This window comes from Molothrus ater, chromosome 3 (genome assembly GCF_012460135.2).
Source record: "Molothrus ater isolate BHLD 08-10-18 breed brown headed cowbird chromosome 3, BPBGC_Mater_1.1, whole genome shotgun sequence".
Lineage (NCBI taxonomy): Eukaryota > Metazoa > Chordata > Aves > Passeriformes > Icteridae > Molothrus > Molothrus ater.
Genome location: NC_050480.2, coordinates 65,497,876 through 65,515,707, shown reverse-complemented (window position 1 = coordinate 65,515,707; position 17,832 = coordinate 65,497,876). Strand labels below are relative to the sequence as shown.

The following is a 17,832-nucleotide window of genomic DNA, read 5'->3' as shown; positions in this document are numbered from 1 at the left end:
CAAAATTGTTTACTCTTATTGATTAATCACTTTCCTAGTTTTGTCTATTATCTTAAACCATAAATCCATGAAGACATAGAGTTACATTTGATTCTGCATTTTCCAACTTGAAATCTTTCTGCATTTGTAATGAGAAAACTCTGGCTATTTATTTCCAAAAGGCTGATCCAGTAATCCATCTCTACCCTAAAAAAACATTAAAAGTATACTTTCAAGTGCTTTGGTGATGAGGGTTGCTTATTTATTAGCTGAATTTGGGCCTGAAACATGCTACATCTGACAACAAATTAACAGAGAGGAATAAGGTTCTGTCAAGGATTGACAGAATAGAGACTTCCTCTATTTGTTCAAACAAACAGATCCCACTTTGCTCAAATTTAATGGGAGTTTTGCCATTATCTGCAATGGGACCAGACCTCAACCATTATTTTTCATTTCATTGTACATTATTCTAAATGATATACAGCCCACAGTGTTAAAAGTTGTAACTTAATTTGCTTTCTATGAAGCAGCCTCTCTGAATAAAACCAAAGAGCTGTAGCTCTCTAAGGCATGAAAAACACTTCTAATCAAATTTATCTCTGTGTGGGAAAAAATATGGCAAGTGGATGACAAAGAATTATCAGCAAACATGACTTTGCCATTCTTTTAAGAAAATGTATTCCAAAGCTGACCCTGCTATGAATAGTTTTTAAATTTAGAATGTGTATTTATTTATGAAGATTTTATGATGGGTCAAGATCGTTTCTCACATAACTCTATCAAAGTCTGTATGCTACAACATAGATGACTTGAGAACATGATTTACCATTTATATCTGAAGCTGGAATTGCATCAAAAGAAGCAGAGAAGTCCAAAGAGAGATTGATGTAAAGGAGCAGTGTATCAAAGTACTGCAGTCATTGTTTCACCTGCGAGTAAAAGTGCTTGGGGTTCTTTTCCAAAAAAAAAACCAGCACTCTCTCCTGACCTTCACTGTACCTCAAAAAGTCAGCACCTCACAGGGAGCTGAAATTTACTATTAGAATATATTGATATACCACATAAAGGAACACATCTTATTAATGACTTAAGATTACTGAAATATGGCATGCAAAACCACTAGAAAAACTAGCTGTTAATTCTAGAATAGAATAAAACAGAGCAGAACAGAACAGTTCACTTGGAGGTGACTTATAATGATCATCTGCCTGACCACTTCAGGACTGGCCAAAAGTTAAAGCCTGTTTTAAAGGACAATGCCCAAACACTTAAACACTGACAGGCTTGGGGTGCCAGCTACCTCTCTAGGAAGACCGTTCCAGTTTGACCATCCTCTCAGTAAAGAAATGCTTCCTAACATCCAGCTGGAACCTCTCCTGGTTCAACTTTGAACCATTTCTACACTCTGTTACTGGATCTCAGGGACAAGAGATCAGCATCTCTCTCTCTCATCCATCTTACTTTTATTCTTCCTGCTAGATCATATTTAAACAAAACTCATTTCCATGAGCTGTGCATACATTAGGATTTTATATATATCTAAAATCTCTCCATAGGAAAAGGACTGGTTCTGTAATCACTTCCTATGACTATATGAATCCTGTGCATGGTCCACCCACCTTCCTGATTAAGTGCTCCTCTCTCTTTGTACGTTTTCTAAATAGTTTTCTACTTCCTGTTTCTTTCTTTCTGCTGTATCTGCCTTTCACAGTGAGATGTTGTATAAAGAACATTGCCCAAAAGGTAAGACACTCTTTATAAGCCAGAGGAAAGGTGCCCCACAGCAACCTCAGGATGTGCACTTACATATTTTCCCTATGAAAAGTAAAGGATAGGCAGAAAGAAAGCTTTAAAGCTGGGATATGCTTCAAAACTATGTTAGGAAGTAGCAGACAGGTAGGTATGTGTTGCACAAACTGATGCAACTTGTCTTGCAAATATGTATTTTCTTACTGTTCTTCCTTTTCTTTCATTTCAGTATTCTTGTCTCTCTAGAGATGTAGAAAATTTCTGTATAGTTTCCTGCCTCCTCTTTTCTTTCTGCTCATCTTTCACAGCTGTACAATGAGATGCTGTACAAAGAACATTACCCAACATCCAAGACATGATCTTTATAAACACAGGGAGAGGGGATAGGAAGCCACCAGCCTTGGTGATACTCATTTTCAGTAAGGACTTCTGATGAAGAATTCTGTCACTTTCTTTCTCTGAAAATTGTTTCCCAAATTCATATTCCTTTTTCTTTGCTTCCACAGCTTTAAACCTTATCAGAATTGCCTATCCCCCTGACAAGAACATGAAGGTAGCTAAATGCAGACATACAGTTTTCCCAAAAACAGAAGAGGCTGCTCTGACCTACTTCACAGACACACATAGATACAGAGTTCAGATATTTAAACAGTTATATCAGCATGATGGACTTTTCTTGATGTTTAGTATATATTCCTCTACATCACCTCCTTCTCATGAAAATGCAGCATACTTATTTTTATCCTTCCATCAGACCACTACTAGACATCTTCTAGAAGCAGAACAGTAAACATGAAATCCCATTTATATTCAAAATAAGCTCTTGTATTTTAGATTTATAAGCATTAATATTAGCTTTTTGTTATTGCAGCCCCAAGAAATATCACTCTCATTATAATTAGCAATGAACACATACAGAAGAAAATATGTATTGAATAGAAGATCAAATGCTCCTTAAGAAAGAGGATTTATAGTTAAAGAAGGAAAAATTTGACCTCTACTCATCATAGTGATAGGATAAAATCTGGTCTTGAAAATCCTAACATGGTAAGGATTGTAATTAATTAAGTAACTCGTATGTTAGTTTGAAAGCACAGATTTCTGTGTTATGTTACAGTGTGGTAAATTTTTCTGTACTCAGTCGTAGTAAGACCAAAACTAGAGCAACATGACCAGTTTTTCATCCTGTATTCCAGAAAATTTGATAATGATCAATTTGATAATGGAGTGATGAATGAACATCATCCAGATTGAGAATCAAAGACAAGCCGGCTCAAAACCCTTCAGCCTTTAAGAAAGGAACTTAAACAATTAAACAAAAAGAGTCTGTGGGAAAACATAGTAGCAGCCTTCAAATAGATGGAAGTCTGGTGCATGTGGTTCTCACATCTGCTAGGAATAGGACACAACATAAGAAAAAAAGATTCATTAGAGCAACAGAGACTTTGCTTTGAAATTAAGGGAGGGAGAAAACTCTGTGTTCTGCATGTAAGGACTAGTAAACACTGGAAGAAATTGCCTCAGTGGCTCTTTCAAAGGGGTACTTTTAAAGAAGTAGACAGTTGACTTCTAAGGGTGTTTTTAGTCAGATTGATCCTGTCCCAGGGCAGAACATGGCTCTTGTTAGGCCTTTCCTAGTTCTGTTATCTGCAAGTCTGCAGTGTTATAGCTGTGGCATTTCCCACTGGCTGCTCAATAGCTCTGTTCTTTTGTGCAGACTGCAGATTGGAACACATTAGATTTTTTTATGCAATAACCAGCAAATGTCAGGCTTGAAATGCAAGCCTGTAACCTACTTGGACAACTCAGAAATCTTCAGAATGTCTGAATTAGACTTATTCCTGGTTTACATGAAGAAATTGAAGCCATAAGCAATTTATATTATCTGTCCACGAATACACCATGAATGAATGGAAAATGAGGACTGAAAATGAGTAATCTTCTAGATTTTACACTTCACATTGTAAACATACAAGTAGGCCCAAAAGAACAAGAAAAAATCCCAAACATAGGAAAAATAAGACAGTGTCCCATAGATCATAGAAACTGCACTGTTCTCTCCCCATTAAATACAAAAGGGTGTGTTTTGGAAGCATATCTTCCCCAAAAGTCCATATTTCTAGGGCAATTTTTTTTGACTAAATGTAACATTCATCCAGGTCAAAAAGAAAAATCTTTCAAAGTACCTTTAAACAACTATGCAGAGTTTTAAAGTATATGCTCACTAAGGGTCCAGCAATCAGTCTTGGTTATTAATCATTCTGACAAAAAAATTGATTTTCATTTCCTTCTTTCATGTTGTGTGGGAACAGCCTGAGGTAGATTACAAGATCTGAGAGAGATGATAAGGACAGTAAGAAGGCTTTTGAGAGACTCGGAGCACCTAGTGGATTACTGTCTGTTTAACCTTTTGATGAGCTACTGGGTTTAGTTTTGGGAATCTTGTCTCTTTAGCATCCTGATTTTCATTTCTATTCTGGTCAGATAGAATGTAGGGAATATAGTACTGAGGTGCCAGATGTCCTAATCCCAGCAGGACACTATAAATTGTTTGTGCATAATTCCACTAGAAAATTGATATGTCCATATTTTGTGCCATATAAAAAGGCTGCTAAACATCCCAATAAACAGAAAAACTTGTGAAGTCACTGGAATTTAATTGAACATTAAATCCTGATCAATACTTAAGTAAATTTGCCAAGCTTCTCTACCTAGTAACAAGGCACCCTGTGTGCCACAGAGGGATGCCTTGAAAATTATTTAGCATTTTGTTCAACTTTTAAAAGTCTGCTAAGGAAATAGTAAGTGCTAGAGACCGTTTTTCAAAGAAAATATATTCTTGACAGATTTCACTGTCTTGCAGAGACAAAGGTTATCCCTAAAATAAATTAGTGTTGATAGTCCTATGTCTCTCAAAGTATTGCTCTGTCATACCCTACTTCTGTATATCCTGAGTTTATTCCTGTGATGGTTCCTAAACAAATGTTTCCTTCTTAGTGTCCTAAACTTAAAATCACGGAACCAAATCCAACAATCCTATTTAAATGCATGAAGAATCCCATTGAAGGAAACATAGGATGTTTCAGGGTGGGGATGCTGGGCTGTGAGGCATTCTTATACCTGTGCACTGAAGAAATGCATGGGTTAAAAGCTAAATCAAGTACAAACCTGAGTACATATCTTATCAGGGTGCTAAAATAAAATATAATTTAAAAAACCCCCAAACCCAACACTTTTTGGTTTGACTAATGTTACTCCAAAAGTATTTGCATATGTTTTTTAAAAACCAGCAGGGAAAAATCTAGAATGTTCTGACCTTACTTCATAAGGTCAGAAGGTGTTCCTTGTCTAAAATGAAAACGATCTGTATTTGTTCAAATTCTTATTTTCACATCTCACTATTACATACTCTTCCGTAACAATATCAGAGCCCCTACCTTTTTTTTAAACAGAAAAAACCCTTATAACCCTTGCCAAAACAGACAAACGGCTGCAACTGCTTAGCTGGGACAAAGTCAACTTACTTACACAGTCCTAGGACAATGCACACGAAGTTTAAGGGAAGTGAAATAGCCTAAGGCGCAGACGATTCCCAGCTAACTCCGAGGGATGCTCCAATGTATTGTACTGCTGCCCCCTTAAGGACAAAGAAAGCGAGGAGCTGCACTGCTTGTCCTGCTCAGAGGCCTACAACTTCTGTGTGACAGCTAGGATTTTGACACAGTTCTCATGCCTTTATGTACATTACCACACTCGGTTGTGTCCCCTTTGCTCTCCAGGCTACATTAGTAAGCTCTTGTGCTTTAAAGCTTCATGGCGTTAGAAGCCTGTTCTGCATGGAAAGCAGGCATGATGCAGCAGATGGAAACCAAAATGCTCATTTTTGTATTTCCAAAAGGCTTTGACAAATCGAATCCCTTGCTTCACATGTTTCCTGCAGGTTGCTAAACGTTAGGGTGCTGAAGGTGTGCAGAAGCCACTGCCCTCTCCTGCAGGCTCCATGGGGATCTGTGTACCAGGGGTTGAGGGCTGGAGAGGGAATGTCCCTCCAGGCAGCCTTGCAGCCCCAGCCTGAGGGATGCTGGTCTTCAGGTGTGCCACACCACAAGAAATTCTAGCTCTGCACAAAGTAACCAGTTAGTCATTTCCCCTACTAGGACAGGACTTGTGATTTTTCCCAATTTGCCAATTGCCACATATTTACAACATAAAAGAAATTATTGTGATGCATAAATTAACCATGGGGCACCCTAAAAGAAATTCAGTTAGGACCTGATAGCCCAACAGTTCAACTTCAGTTATGTGGACATCTCTGAGTGTCTCTTGGTGCTATCAAACCTGAAGGACAGTGCTGAAAAGGTGCTGTAAACACATTAAGGTACTTCAGTTTTTGCAGAGGATTTTCAAAGGCAGCTCCTCTCTGAGAAAGGCCCTAGAATGGGATATCAGTATATTTAAAGAATTCATCTGAAAGGAAGAAACTGAGAGACAAAACACTTTTGACACAGACAAAAGAAAAAGAAATAAAATGTGGTGTATATGTACTGAAAGTGTCGGGGGGTAGAATGTAAGAAAATAAAGATAGTGCAGAAGACAATCTCACCCCTGATGAGTTGCAGCTGTACTAATTACCAAAGATTAGGAACAGGCCTGCCCTTAACAGGCCACAGCTGTGTCCAATGAGGATGACTGCTATAAAAGAGTGGGTTAGGTAGGTGAGAAGCAAGTTCAATTTTGTTGGCTGTAGAGAAGAAGGAGTTGGTGCTGTGAGAAGATGCCTGCAAGATGTCACCAAGAAGGTATGGAACTTTTACAATAAGATGACAACGTGAAAGTAAATGGCTGAGACTATTACCAGGCTTGTGCTGTAAATACTGAAGACAAATGAGAGAGTAACACTCTATCTTTTCTTTCCCCAGAACTGAAGATGAATTCTCTTCATTAATATTTTCTATATTTCTTGTCGTCAAACTTCTGATCTAATCTTTAGCTTCATGTATCTGAAATTTAACTTGCTGAATCCCTCCATGGGTGAATATTGTTCCCTACACAAAGTGGTTTAAGATAAGCATGATTAGTACTGTTGTGTTGTAAATTCTATGATAGCTTATCATTGCTATCAATATAATTGTCCAGCATTCATGAAATCTGGATGTTCAAGATTACATTCAGTTGACAGTGAATACCATGACCAGAGGGTTGGACTAGATAATCTTTTAACCCAGAAGATCCTATGATTCTATCAATGAATACATAATTTTCAGTATCTATTCAGATATTTCAATACTTCAGTGTGTTAAGTTGCTTTTTTTGATGAGTTTTTTTGTATAAAATGCTTTACTAGCATAGCAAGAAAATGGCATAACCTAAACACAATTTTGGGAGCTATCTGAATCCTTTTCAGGAAAAAAAAAGTAACTGAAATAAGATAGCTTTACTGATATAATCTGCAAGGCAGACAAACTTTATATGAGAATAGTATGAAACACTAATTGTGGATGATCTTTTGGACTCTCTGAAGTCAATCAAAATTGTGGCCATCAACTTCAGTGGGACAGGAATTTGCTCTGTGTTTTCTGAAGTAAGAAGCTTTAGGAAGGTAAATTGTCTTTTGCTCTCAGTTCCCAGCTGCTGCATCATTATTGTCCCTGTTGCGTGTGGTCCTGGATGTGCCTTTTTTGTATGCTTAGGTTTCACAAGTGTTATTTTTTTTTAATGTATTTAGGCATATATATGTTTCTTTAACATATGTCTAAAGCACATATATGTATCGATATTTCTATGTAATTTATGGTGTGTATAGATATATTATGTATGGTGTGGGTATATATTATATGGTATGCATATATATACATATACAGCAGCATTAGAAAGTATATTAATGTCAGTGAGAGATTCTGAGAAGCTGCTGTACAATGGGCTTTGGTAAAATTATGTGTCATCAATTTCTATCTTGCTCTGACACCTTAAATGCTCATCCTGCCCTACTACTAGCATTTTTGAACTTTATTCCCAGTTTCTATATCTGTTCCTGTCTAGTTCACTTCCTAATCTGATATTGAACTTGTCAGTGGAATTTTTAAATGTATATGAGAGGTCATGCTATTAAATTTCTCTCATCTGTGTCTACCTGAACATAGCAAACTGAATCCTAATATATAAGTACATTGTAGCTCTTAATATATAAGAAAATTGTATCTATTCACTACTTGAATGTATTTTCAAAAGTGTTTTTCTCTGTAATACCAAAGTATCATTGAGTGATCCTGAAAAAATCAAATCATAATTTGATATAATCAAAATTTCTGCTACATGCTACTATGGTTATGAACTCCAACTTAAACATCTACAAAGCACAGAATTTACAGCTGTGCAAAGGTAGGCAACACTGGAAAAGATGACTTGTATTAATTAGATTGAGAGCAACTGTTAAAAACCATTTATCTTTTATACTATTCTATTTATAGCCACACAAGAATTTTAAAAGAAAATGTGTATTTATAATCAAGAATTTTTCATGTTTTGTGAATCAAAACAAAGTTTTGATTGTGTCATTGACTGTTGTAGTGTGTTTTTATATTTTGTAATACTTTGAAGTAGTTTTGTTTTGTATTCCCATATTTTTCCCAAATGGTTTATCCCAGGCTGTACTCCCCTCCCTTTACCTGTGTTATCCCTCTCCTGGGATGAGATCATCCCCAAACCCCCACCCTGGCTCTCTGTCAATCGCTCAGCATCCCATCCCCTCCATCCAGAAGTTTCTGTCCAAGTCGTTGAGTGATTAGCCAGAGGCCAGGGGTCAGCCCCCCAAGCCTTGCCCCTTACGCTGTCCTATATGTCTATCCCCCAGTACCCATCCCTTAGAGTTACTTATTGGTTGGTAAAATGTTATCTACTTTTGGTTTCCACCTCCCTTTAAATGTGACCTTGGCACATCTCCCGGGGCTCTTGGCAGGAGGCCGCCTGAGGTGCAGGAGCTCCTTTGGGATCCTAATAAAACCTTGGATTAACCCCTGCTAAGAGTCGGCCCTTTATCTTCCACCGATGTCTCTGGTGTCTCTTGTGCTGCAAAGGCGCCCACCCCAGGTGCCCTCAGCACCCTCGGGGCACAGAGAGTGTCTCCCACCAGCCCAGGTGCCCTCAGCACCCTCGGGGCACACACAGAGAGTGTCTCCCCGCCAGCCCAGGTGCCCTCAGTACCCTCGGGGCACACACAGAGAGTGTCTCCCCGCTGTCGGCCATGTCGGGGCTGCCCCCGGTGTCTGCCGACTCGGGACTGGCCCAGGGTTCCTGAGAGGCTCACAGAGAGACTGAGACAATTGACCTACTGAGAGAAAAGAATTGAAGAATATGGAGGTCCTTCAAACAAGGCTGTCAAGCCCAGTTGTTTTAGCATCCTGAGTCCAGCCTTTGCTATATTCAAGTTCAACCACTGAGCATAAGACTACCTCAATGCAATTCTCATCTGTTGTTGTTTGCCTTTCTCCAAATGTGGTACTTCCTTTCAGACAGCACTTTCTTTCTAATTGCACTACAGCATTATTTATTCAGCAGCTACTTATCAAAATCTCATTTATGTATTCTGGACACAGACTGTACTGTTCTTAATTTTTTTTTGTTTGATTACCAAAACTTCCAATAAATTAAAAGGTATCTATGGAATTACCTATGAAATTTTGGGTTTTCCACAGCCAAATGCACAGCATAATGTGGTTTACTGTATACAGTATACACTGCAGGGACTTTGATACATAGAATCATAAAACAGCTTGCCCTGGAACTGACCTTTAAGATCATCTGGTTCCAACCCTCCTGCCATGAACCTTCCACTAGATCAGGCTGCCTGGGGCTCCATTCAACCTAACCTTCAACTGTTCATGGGATGGGGCATCCACAACTTCTTTGGGCAGCCTGTTCCAGTGCCCCACCACCCTTATAGGAAAAAATTTCTTCCCTATGTCTAACCCAAACCTACCTTCAGTTTAAAGCCCTTGTCCTATCACTAAATGCCTCTGTAGAAAATCCCTCTCCAGCTTTCATGTAAGTTCCTTTAGGTACTGGAAGGCTGCTGTAACATCTTCCTGAAGCCTTTTCTTCTCCAGGCTGAACAACCCCAGCTCTCTCAGCCTGTCCTCATAAGAGAGGTGCTCTGGTCGTTTCATTCATTATCTTTGTGACCCTCCTCAGGACTTGCTCCAGCAGGTCCACATCTTTCTTATGCTGGGGGCCACAGAGCTGGACATAACAGGAGAGGAGTAGATGGGCAGAATCCCCTGCCTCACTCTGCTCCCCCCATCTCTTTTGATGCATCCCAGGACACAGTTGGCTTTCTGGGCTGGAAGTGCACATTACCGGGTTACGTGAGCTTCTTCTCCAATAACCCCCAGGTCCGTCTCTGCTGCTCTCTGTCCATTCACTGCCCAGCCTGCACTTGTGCTTGGGATTGTCCTGACCCAGGTTCAGGACCGTGCACTTGGTTCAGTTTCACGAGGTTCGCACAGTCCCACCTCTCAAGCCTGCCAAGGTCCCGCTGGATGACATCCCTTCACTCCAGCGAGTCGACTGCACCACGCAGCTTGGTGTCATCACAAATGTGCTGAGGGCTCATAACGAAGTAGTAAGTAGAGTTTTTCTACTTTTATATATGCTAAGCGTCCCCCTTAGGGCCCTTGCGGTGTGGCACTGGCTGTCCTGTCACTAACCAAGGCTGTCTCCTGTTCCCCGCTGCTCCCTGCTCACCATGTCCCAGCAAACACCCCCCGAGGACTCGCGGTCTGCCAGGCGAGCGGGAGCCCCCCGTTCCCACGCCAGCTCCCAAGCGCACCAAGCTGCGGCGGGAAGCATGTTTTTCGAATTCGAGCGCTTGGACACGCCTCCGGCCATCCTCCGTGTGCCCGCCCCTCCATCCCCGGGCTCGCCGAGGGGCTGTGCCGCAGGTGAGGGCGGCCCCGCCGGGGCGGAGCAGAGCGGGCCGAGGGTGTCCCGCGGGCCCCGCTCGGCTCTGCCCGGCTCGGCTCCGCAGGAAGCGCCGCCCGCGCTCCTTCCTCCTCCCGCCTCTTTCTCCTCCTTCTCCTCGGTCCGCCTGCGGCGGTGGCGGCGGCTCGGCGATGCAGCAGCACTTTTCCCTGGCTGAGTGCGACGTGGTGGGCTTCGACCTGGACCACACGCTCTGCCGGTACCACCTCCCGCAGAGCGCACGGGTGAGTGCGGGCGGCGCGGCGCGGCTGAGGGAGCCGCGGGAGGGGCCCCGCTCCGCCCGCTGCCGCTGCATGCCCCGCCGAAGGCAAGCGGGGCCGGGAGCCCTCCGGCGGGGGCAGCGAGCCCGGGGCCGGCCCGGAGCCTCAGACATCCGCGGAGGATAAGAGAATCACAAGTGCATCTCTCGTCGGGCGCTTCCTCAGCAGGCCTCTCTGCCCAAGCGGAGGGGACAGCCATGTCTCGTTCCTTGAAAATGGTTCTGCTTTCCTGGCCGTAGCGGCACTGAGGAAAAGGTAGAGCCCGCCCACTAAATCCAGAGATGCTGCAGAGTGAGGAGCCCGCAGCGCTTTGGACCTTTGTGAACTTTCTGGTGCTTGTAATAAAACCGAGTTTAGAGGCGCCTCTGATTTAGTCTTGTGGTCTCTTTCGAAGAGAAATTACTGCCTGTGCTGTGCGTTCCCGCCCTTGTCACTTTCGCTTTTCAACTCCCTGGTTATCTTACACTGACTCGTCCTTCTCTGTTGATGTCAGGATTGTTCTGGAGGTATCTCGTGTCATGGATGCTCATGGTGTCTCACTCTCCCCCTTTCATTTTCTCCATTCACTTACAGTACATTTTGCACTGCACCGGACTCCCATGCTAATTGCAAGATCATTTCAGAATTTGGTACAGAAACAAATGTTTATGAGCTGTCCCATTTATTAATAGGCATCTTGTGCTGAAAAAGTGCATTGCTTCCCTTAGCTATGTGTGAACTTAAGTGGAGAGGCATCTTGCTTACAAAGGAGGATTCAACAGTAACAATAAAATGTATGAGCTCTTAAATTTCTAGGTGGAAACTGTGTAACACTAGGCTTACTTTCCATATTCTTGCCATACACAAGCATGTTCTTTTTGATACAAATTCTGTATGATGAAGGCAAACATTAGACAATCGATTTTAAGAGTTTTTTTAAAATGCTAACCAACCAATGAACAAAGTGGAGAAAAAAATCCCAAAACTTTTACTAAACTTAGTACACTCTTCATCTTCTCACAGGAGACAGAGGCAGACTGACACATGCCCGTTGCATGCCTCCTTATCTCTTGGAAATAAGAAATACTTTAAAAGGCTCATAGGCCCAGCTGAAGATGTAGTTAGTTCTTACTATTCCAACGTTGTCTTCCATAATTTGTCTTTCTCAGACATTATTCATACTAAATCCGAATCTGTTGTAATTAAAGAAAAAAGGCCAAGGAACAGCTTTAATGAAAGAACCACAAGAAAAAGAGAGCAATTACTATTTTTGGATAGTCTTTAAGGACATGGCAGCATCTCCACAGAGCTTCCTGTAAAACTTTACCTGCACAGTACATTAATAAATTGCTGAGTGTTGTGCTAGGCCATTTGAACTTAGAAATAATAACTGTTTATTCAGTAGTTGCCTATTTTCTTCAAAATTAATTCCTTCAAATAGTTTTAAAATGCCCCTAAGGATAAATGTTTACTGGTTTAGAAGCTGCTTGTTGAATGTCTGTAACCACAACATTTTAAATTGAAAAAAAAAATAAAGCAAAAAGGATGATGGGGGGGGGGGGAATATTGACTAGCCTTTAAGTACTTAGCATCTTGATTTCCCAACAGTCTTGAAGCACAGGGACTGTGCAGTAGAATGTTGTAATCTGGGTTGTGATGAACACATTGCACCAGAACTCTTGTATGTGTTCCAGACATGACTGAAATAACCTCAGGCACTATTTCCCAGTGGAGGCAGTGGGACAGGGCCCCTAGCTCCATAGTTTCATTTCACTTAGGAAACATTAACACTTGCATCTTGCCACTTTTCAAGGAAGCAGTGTCTTTGATCTCACTTAACCAATATAATAAATGCAATGTTGTTTTTTTTTTCATTTGTAGCTAATATATGACAGTTTTGCCCAGTATCTGGTAACAGAGAAGGGATATGATGAAGACTTGCTGACTCTAGCTCCAGACAGCTTAGACTTCTGGTGAGTATATTGAAAATAATGTCATTCCTTTACACTGTAACTTTTTTACAAAGCTCAGAGAATAGCTTCATTTATTAGGCAGTTAATGTTATGATTGTCAAGTGCAATGGATAAATCCAAAATTACAATTTCAAATACTTGTTCTAAGAAGTATTTGTTATGAGATACTTCTAACATGGTATTTTGAAGAGGGAACTGAGCATCTAAGCTTGCTTTGTCTGTGCTTCCAGCTGTCTGGACACAAACATTTTAGTCTCACTCTCTTATTTTACATATCATCTTTGTCTTCTACATTCTATTCAACAGTAACCATCAGATTTTAGTAATTTTTACCTCAACAGATGTTGTTTTGTTTGTGTAAGGCAGATTAATCCCAACAGCCACGAAAAGGTGACATGCCAGGAGGTAGCCCTTGGCACCTCAGACACAAAGCCATGATGAAAAAGACTGAAACCCAAGTTCCCTGCTTTGAACTCAGTGGTATCTGAGCAGGAACTAAACTTGAATCTTGATCTTTTTACTTTATATGGTTATTATCTAGGCATGGGGGTGGAGACTTGAAGGCCAAATAATCATTAGATACAGATGTACACAGATTTTTTTTTTTAAATAATGTGCATATTCTTGTGTAATGGTTCTTTACAATTCAATATTTCACTGGACAATTTCCAATGAGATTAATTTCAACTTCCATGAGACAAGCAATGTATCTATATCATATTTTGAGGCCTATGATGCAAGAAATCCTTTTTTCAGCTCTAGATATCTTGGGTTTGGTCTCTCATTGAAGCAGGAGGTTCATTAACATGGACCTGCAAGTCCACAGTGCTGGTAACAAATGTGTGATTACTTCTTGCCCAGGAGAAATTCATAAATGAAAGGTTGGCATCTGCTTGCTGCCTTCATGGAATATATTTTTTCCTTTGGGGGCCTCATAGAGGATGAAGGTGCCATTGCTTCCTCAGTCTCATTTATTCATTTGTATTCTAACCACTAAACTCTGAATTAATTTTTCAAAGAACCTAAGCAAATTTGGATCATAAGATTTATTAGGGAGAATTAGAAACTCTTGCCAAGTGTCTCCAACACTGTCAACTCTTCCCCTTGTTTGTGCTGGCTAACATGGCAATGCTTCTGCTTCATGTGTTCTTAGCTTATTGAGTTGCCTCGTTTAGAGTGATGTTCTACCCCACTTTTCTGTAATAACTGGTGTAATCAGTCAAGTAATAACTAGAGGAGTTGCCACCCAAAAAAAATTTCTTTAATGGAATTACTTAAATATCACATTTCTTAGTTTTATATGTTTAGACCTGAAACCTCCAACCAATCTATATGACAGTCCCTAAATTTACTGGACATGGAACTAGGTTTATTTAGTAGGATTTTGCTATGTAAGGAAAATCCAGTTCTCATTGTAATAATATGCAATTTCGTATAGAGAGGATTGTTCAAGCATGGAAATATTGGAAGGATTGTGACTTGTTTGGTTTTCTGTAGCATCATAGCTACAGAAGCACCATAACTTCTGTAACTGCATATCACTGATAGATAAGAAAACAGTCCTCTGAAAGCATTAATTTTTTGTTTCTTCCCTAAAATTAATTTGTTTTTAGTTGCAAAGGCTTGGTGTTGGACATTGAAGAAGGAAACTTCCTGAAACTTGCAGAAGATGGAACAGTTTTAAGGTAATATTGGCAAGTAATCTATATAGTTAAATATAAGTTGTATTATTAAATACACTAACATTTAATCTCCTTCCTAAATGCTGTCTCTCAATTTTATAAATATTTAAAATACTTATTTCAGCATGCATTCATTTATTAGATGTAAAAGTTTAAATACTCTTTGGTGTCATGGTGCTTAGTTTCTTTTAATGTTACATATGGAATCTTTTGGAAATGTTTTAATGTTAGCTGGTAGTAAATAATACCTCATTTTTAATACAATCTGAGATACACATTGATCTTGAAAGTGAATTCATTTTTTTGGTGGCTACCAATGTACTCTTTGTCCAGTTTTGCTAAAATCCTGGGCAAAGTTTTTCTTTGGATTGAGAATTACCTGGCTTGGGGGGCAGTACTAATGACTAATACTAATGACTGGAATGACTATTTTCTTTGTGCTGTAGACATTCAAAATTCTGCAAGTTTACAACTTATAATTTAAACAGTCTGAGATAAATTAACCACAGGAACTGATACATTCACTTTCAGAATTCTGGGGGGGTTTCCGCTTAAAAGCTACTTTGCTTTCAGTTGTCGCTTTCAGTAAATTCTTCGTTCTTCTTTCTTGCCTTCCTTTTTTTTTTTTTCCTTTAATATAGAAGACTGCTATTTTTGGAATCAAAAATCTGAAAAGTAAATGTATCTAAAATATACCAATCCTAGTCCCATTTCTCCCTAATTTTGTTCCAGAATGAAAATCTGTGTAATTTAAAATGCAAGACAGACTCAACTTTTTTTTTTCTTCTGATAGCTCTCTGAAGGAGCTTGAAGATGCTAAGGAAAGTCAGATCTCATTAAAAGAAGAAAGAAATACTTTTGAGTCGTTGCTATGTATCCTAAAATTCATTTAATAGCATGAATTTTGGAGTACTGAATGCAGAATTCAAGATAACAGGGTATACCTCAATTAAAGGGAAGAGTTGGTACAGGGTTACCTCTCTTGACATTGCTTCAAAATGCCTCTCATGCATTTGCTTCAAAATGGGACCCAATTTGATGGTCCAAGTAATTAATTTTTAATGCCTAAAAAGGCTAGTGCGTACTTATGTATTAAAAAGCTGCTTGCAGGGCTCAAACTAGCACTTTTCTATAGTTCTGCCCTGCATTCTGTGATGTTACCAGGCTTCAGAATGATGTATAGGCTTTCTGTACTGTGCTTTATTGTGCAGTGTATGTTGATAGCTCAAGTATAGCGAGTGTCCTGACACAATTGAAAACATTCGAGCAATACAGAGTGATTGTGTTAGCAGGTGAGGCACAGTAGCTGTGCCTCCAGCCAACCAGACCTTTGTGCAGTAAGGCCTTTATCAAGAGCTGGAATGTATATGATAAAAGCTTAGTAGGTCCTGGGAAACTTGTAAGCTGTAAAGAGATCAGTTTAGATCAGCTGGCATGCACTGTAATTCAGTTGCAGTGTGTTACTTTGCACAAGTTGTAGTTTGGGTGTTTTCAACTCTCTTCTGGTTTGTTTTGTTTTTTTTTTTTTTTAATAAACAATGCATGGAACAGGGCAAGCCATGGTACAAAGAGCATGACATCCGAAGAGGTCCTGGAGATATATGGAAGGAAGGAGTGGAAGCATTTTAATACAGTCAGTGGAATGGTTTCACGCACAGGTAGCTATACTTTAGCATGTCCTCTTCTTTGAAATTTCTCTGTCCCTTCAGTGCCTCGTACTGTTAGTTCTTAACACAGATTTGTAAAAATACTTGAACTGGGAATTACTGGAACAGGTAAATGTATTGGGGAAGACTTGGTTTTTATGGTTTTTTTAACTTCTAGTACTAGAATTAAATCACCTTAAATTTATTTCATGGTATTTATTTTATGGTAAGACAAATGAGCTGACATTATAGGCATGTTTTGGTTATAGTGACGGGCACACGCACTATTGATGAAGTAGACTGATAGAACCAGTATCATGATTTAACCTGAGCCAGCAACAGAGGACCATAAAGCTGCTCATTCACGCCCACCCTGCCTAGGCCTAGTGGGCAGGAGAATCAGAAAGAATGGTAATCTCATAAGTTGAGAACAATTTTTAATTGAAATGAAATGTTGTTATAAATATGCTAATAATACTAATAATAATTATTGTAGTGATAAGGAGACAAAACCTCAGAACCCAAGAGGAACGGTGATGTACAATACAATTGCTCAATACCTGCTTACAGATATTCTGTCTCATTTAGGACATATCTTAAATTTTTCTTAATTGTTGACTTGTTGCCACCAGTCCCATTAGTGGAGGCCTAGGTGCAGGTGCAATGAACAAAACAAATCTAGAAACAAAACTTCTCCCCTTGCATTTGCAGTTCCTGTGTTTAAGATAGGAGTCACTTTGAAGGAGCTGTGGCTAGGTTTGCATTCTTGCTCTGCGTTTCCTCTCTGTTTTAGTTTGATCTTGGCAGTTGAGAGTAACACACACAAAGTGATCACTTAAGGTGCATTTTGTTTTGTAATGGAGATACTTTCCTTGAGATTTTGCTGACTGCAAAGGCAATACTTATTCTAAACTGCAGATAATCTTTTGCAAAACTGAGGAAGAGAGGGGTTTCCTGAGGTTATATAGGAAATGTGCTTTTCTTTTTCACTGAAACATGCACTTGGTCTCTGTTGTGAATGTTAATCCCCATTTTGCTGGCTTGTTCTTGAATATACTTGAGACAGCACAGACAAGATCACGAAAAAGAAATCGCTGGTTAATTTCACTTCTTGAAGAGAGTTTGTTGAGCATGACCTTAGTCTGAGGGGGCATTTGCACCCTCCTTATACTGTTCTGGTTTTGGGACTGATGTAATAACGTGAGCACGCTTCCCCTTGGGCCAAGGAGCTGTCCACATCATGTGTGTGCAAAGGACATGAGTGTGTCAGACCTGTCCAAGTGTCTGTGAACTTCTTAAACGCTTTCTTTGTGTTTGCACTTCTAGGGAAATAGATATTTTGGAAGAGTTGAAAGATACTGTCCTGTATTAAAACTCATGGTTCTCCCCCTTTTCTTTCACCTGGGCTTTTAGAATCTTAAAATATCTTACTGAAATCTCACTGCCTTCATTTAGGTAAACAACTCTTAGTTACCAGGTATGACAATCAGAAGTTAGCCTTTGTTAATGGAGATTGGGAAACAGATAATGCTTATTACCAGTAAAATCCAAATAGGAGCTTATATTATTACTTAAATGTAATTTT

At 39.8% G+C, this 17,832-nt stretch overlaps 1 protein-coding gene across 1 annotated transcript in view; it reads left to right on the top strand.

Moving 5' to 3' along the window:
* Positions 1 to 10,696: 10,696 nt before the first annotated feature.
* The window catches only part of NT5DC1 (5'-nucleotidase domain containing 1), a 125,787-nt gene continuing 118,651 nt past the window's right edge, over positions 10,697 to 17,832 (top strand). The window contains exons 1-4 of the mRNA XM_036380921.2: positions 10,697 to 10,931; positions 12,828 to 12,919; positions 14,533 to 14,604; positions 16,153 to 16,259. Of these exons, the coding sequence (XP_036236814.1) occupies positions 10,839 to 10,931; positions 12,828 to 12,919; positions 14,533 to 14,604; positions 16,153 to 16,259 (364 nt within the window). The 5' untranslated portion in view covers positions 10,697 to 10,838. The remainder of the gene's footprint in view (positions 10,932 to 12,827; positions 12,920 to 14,532; positions 14,605 to 16,152; positions 16,260 to 17,832) is intronic.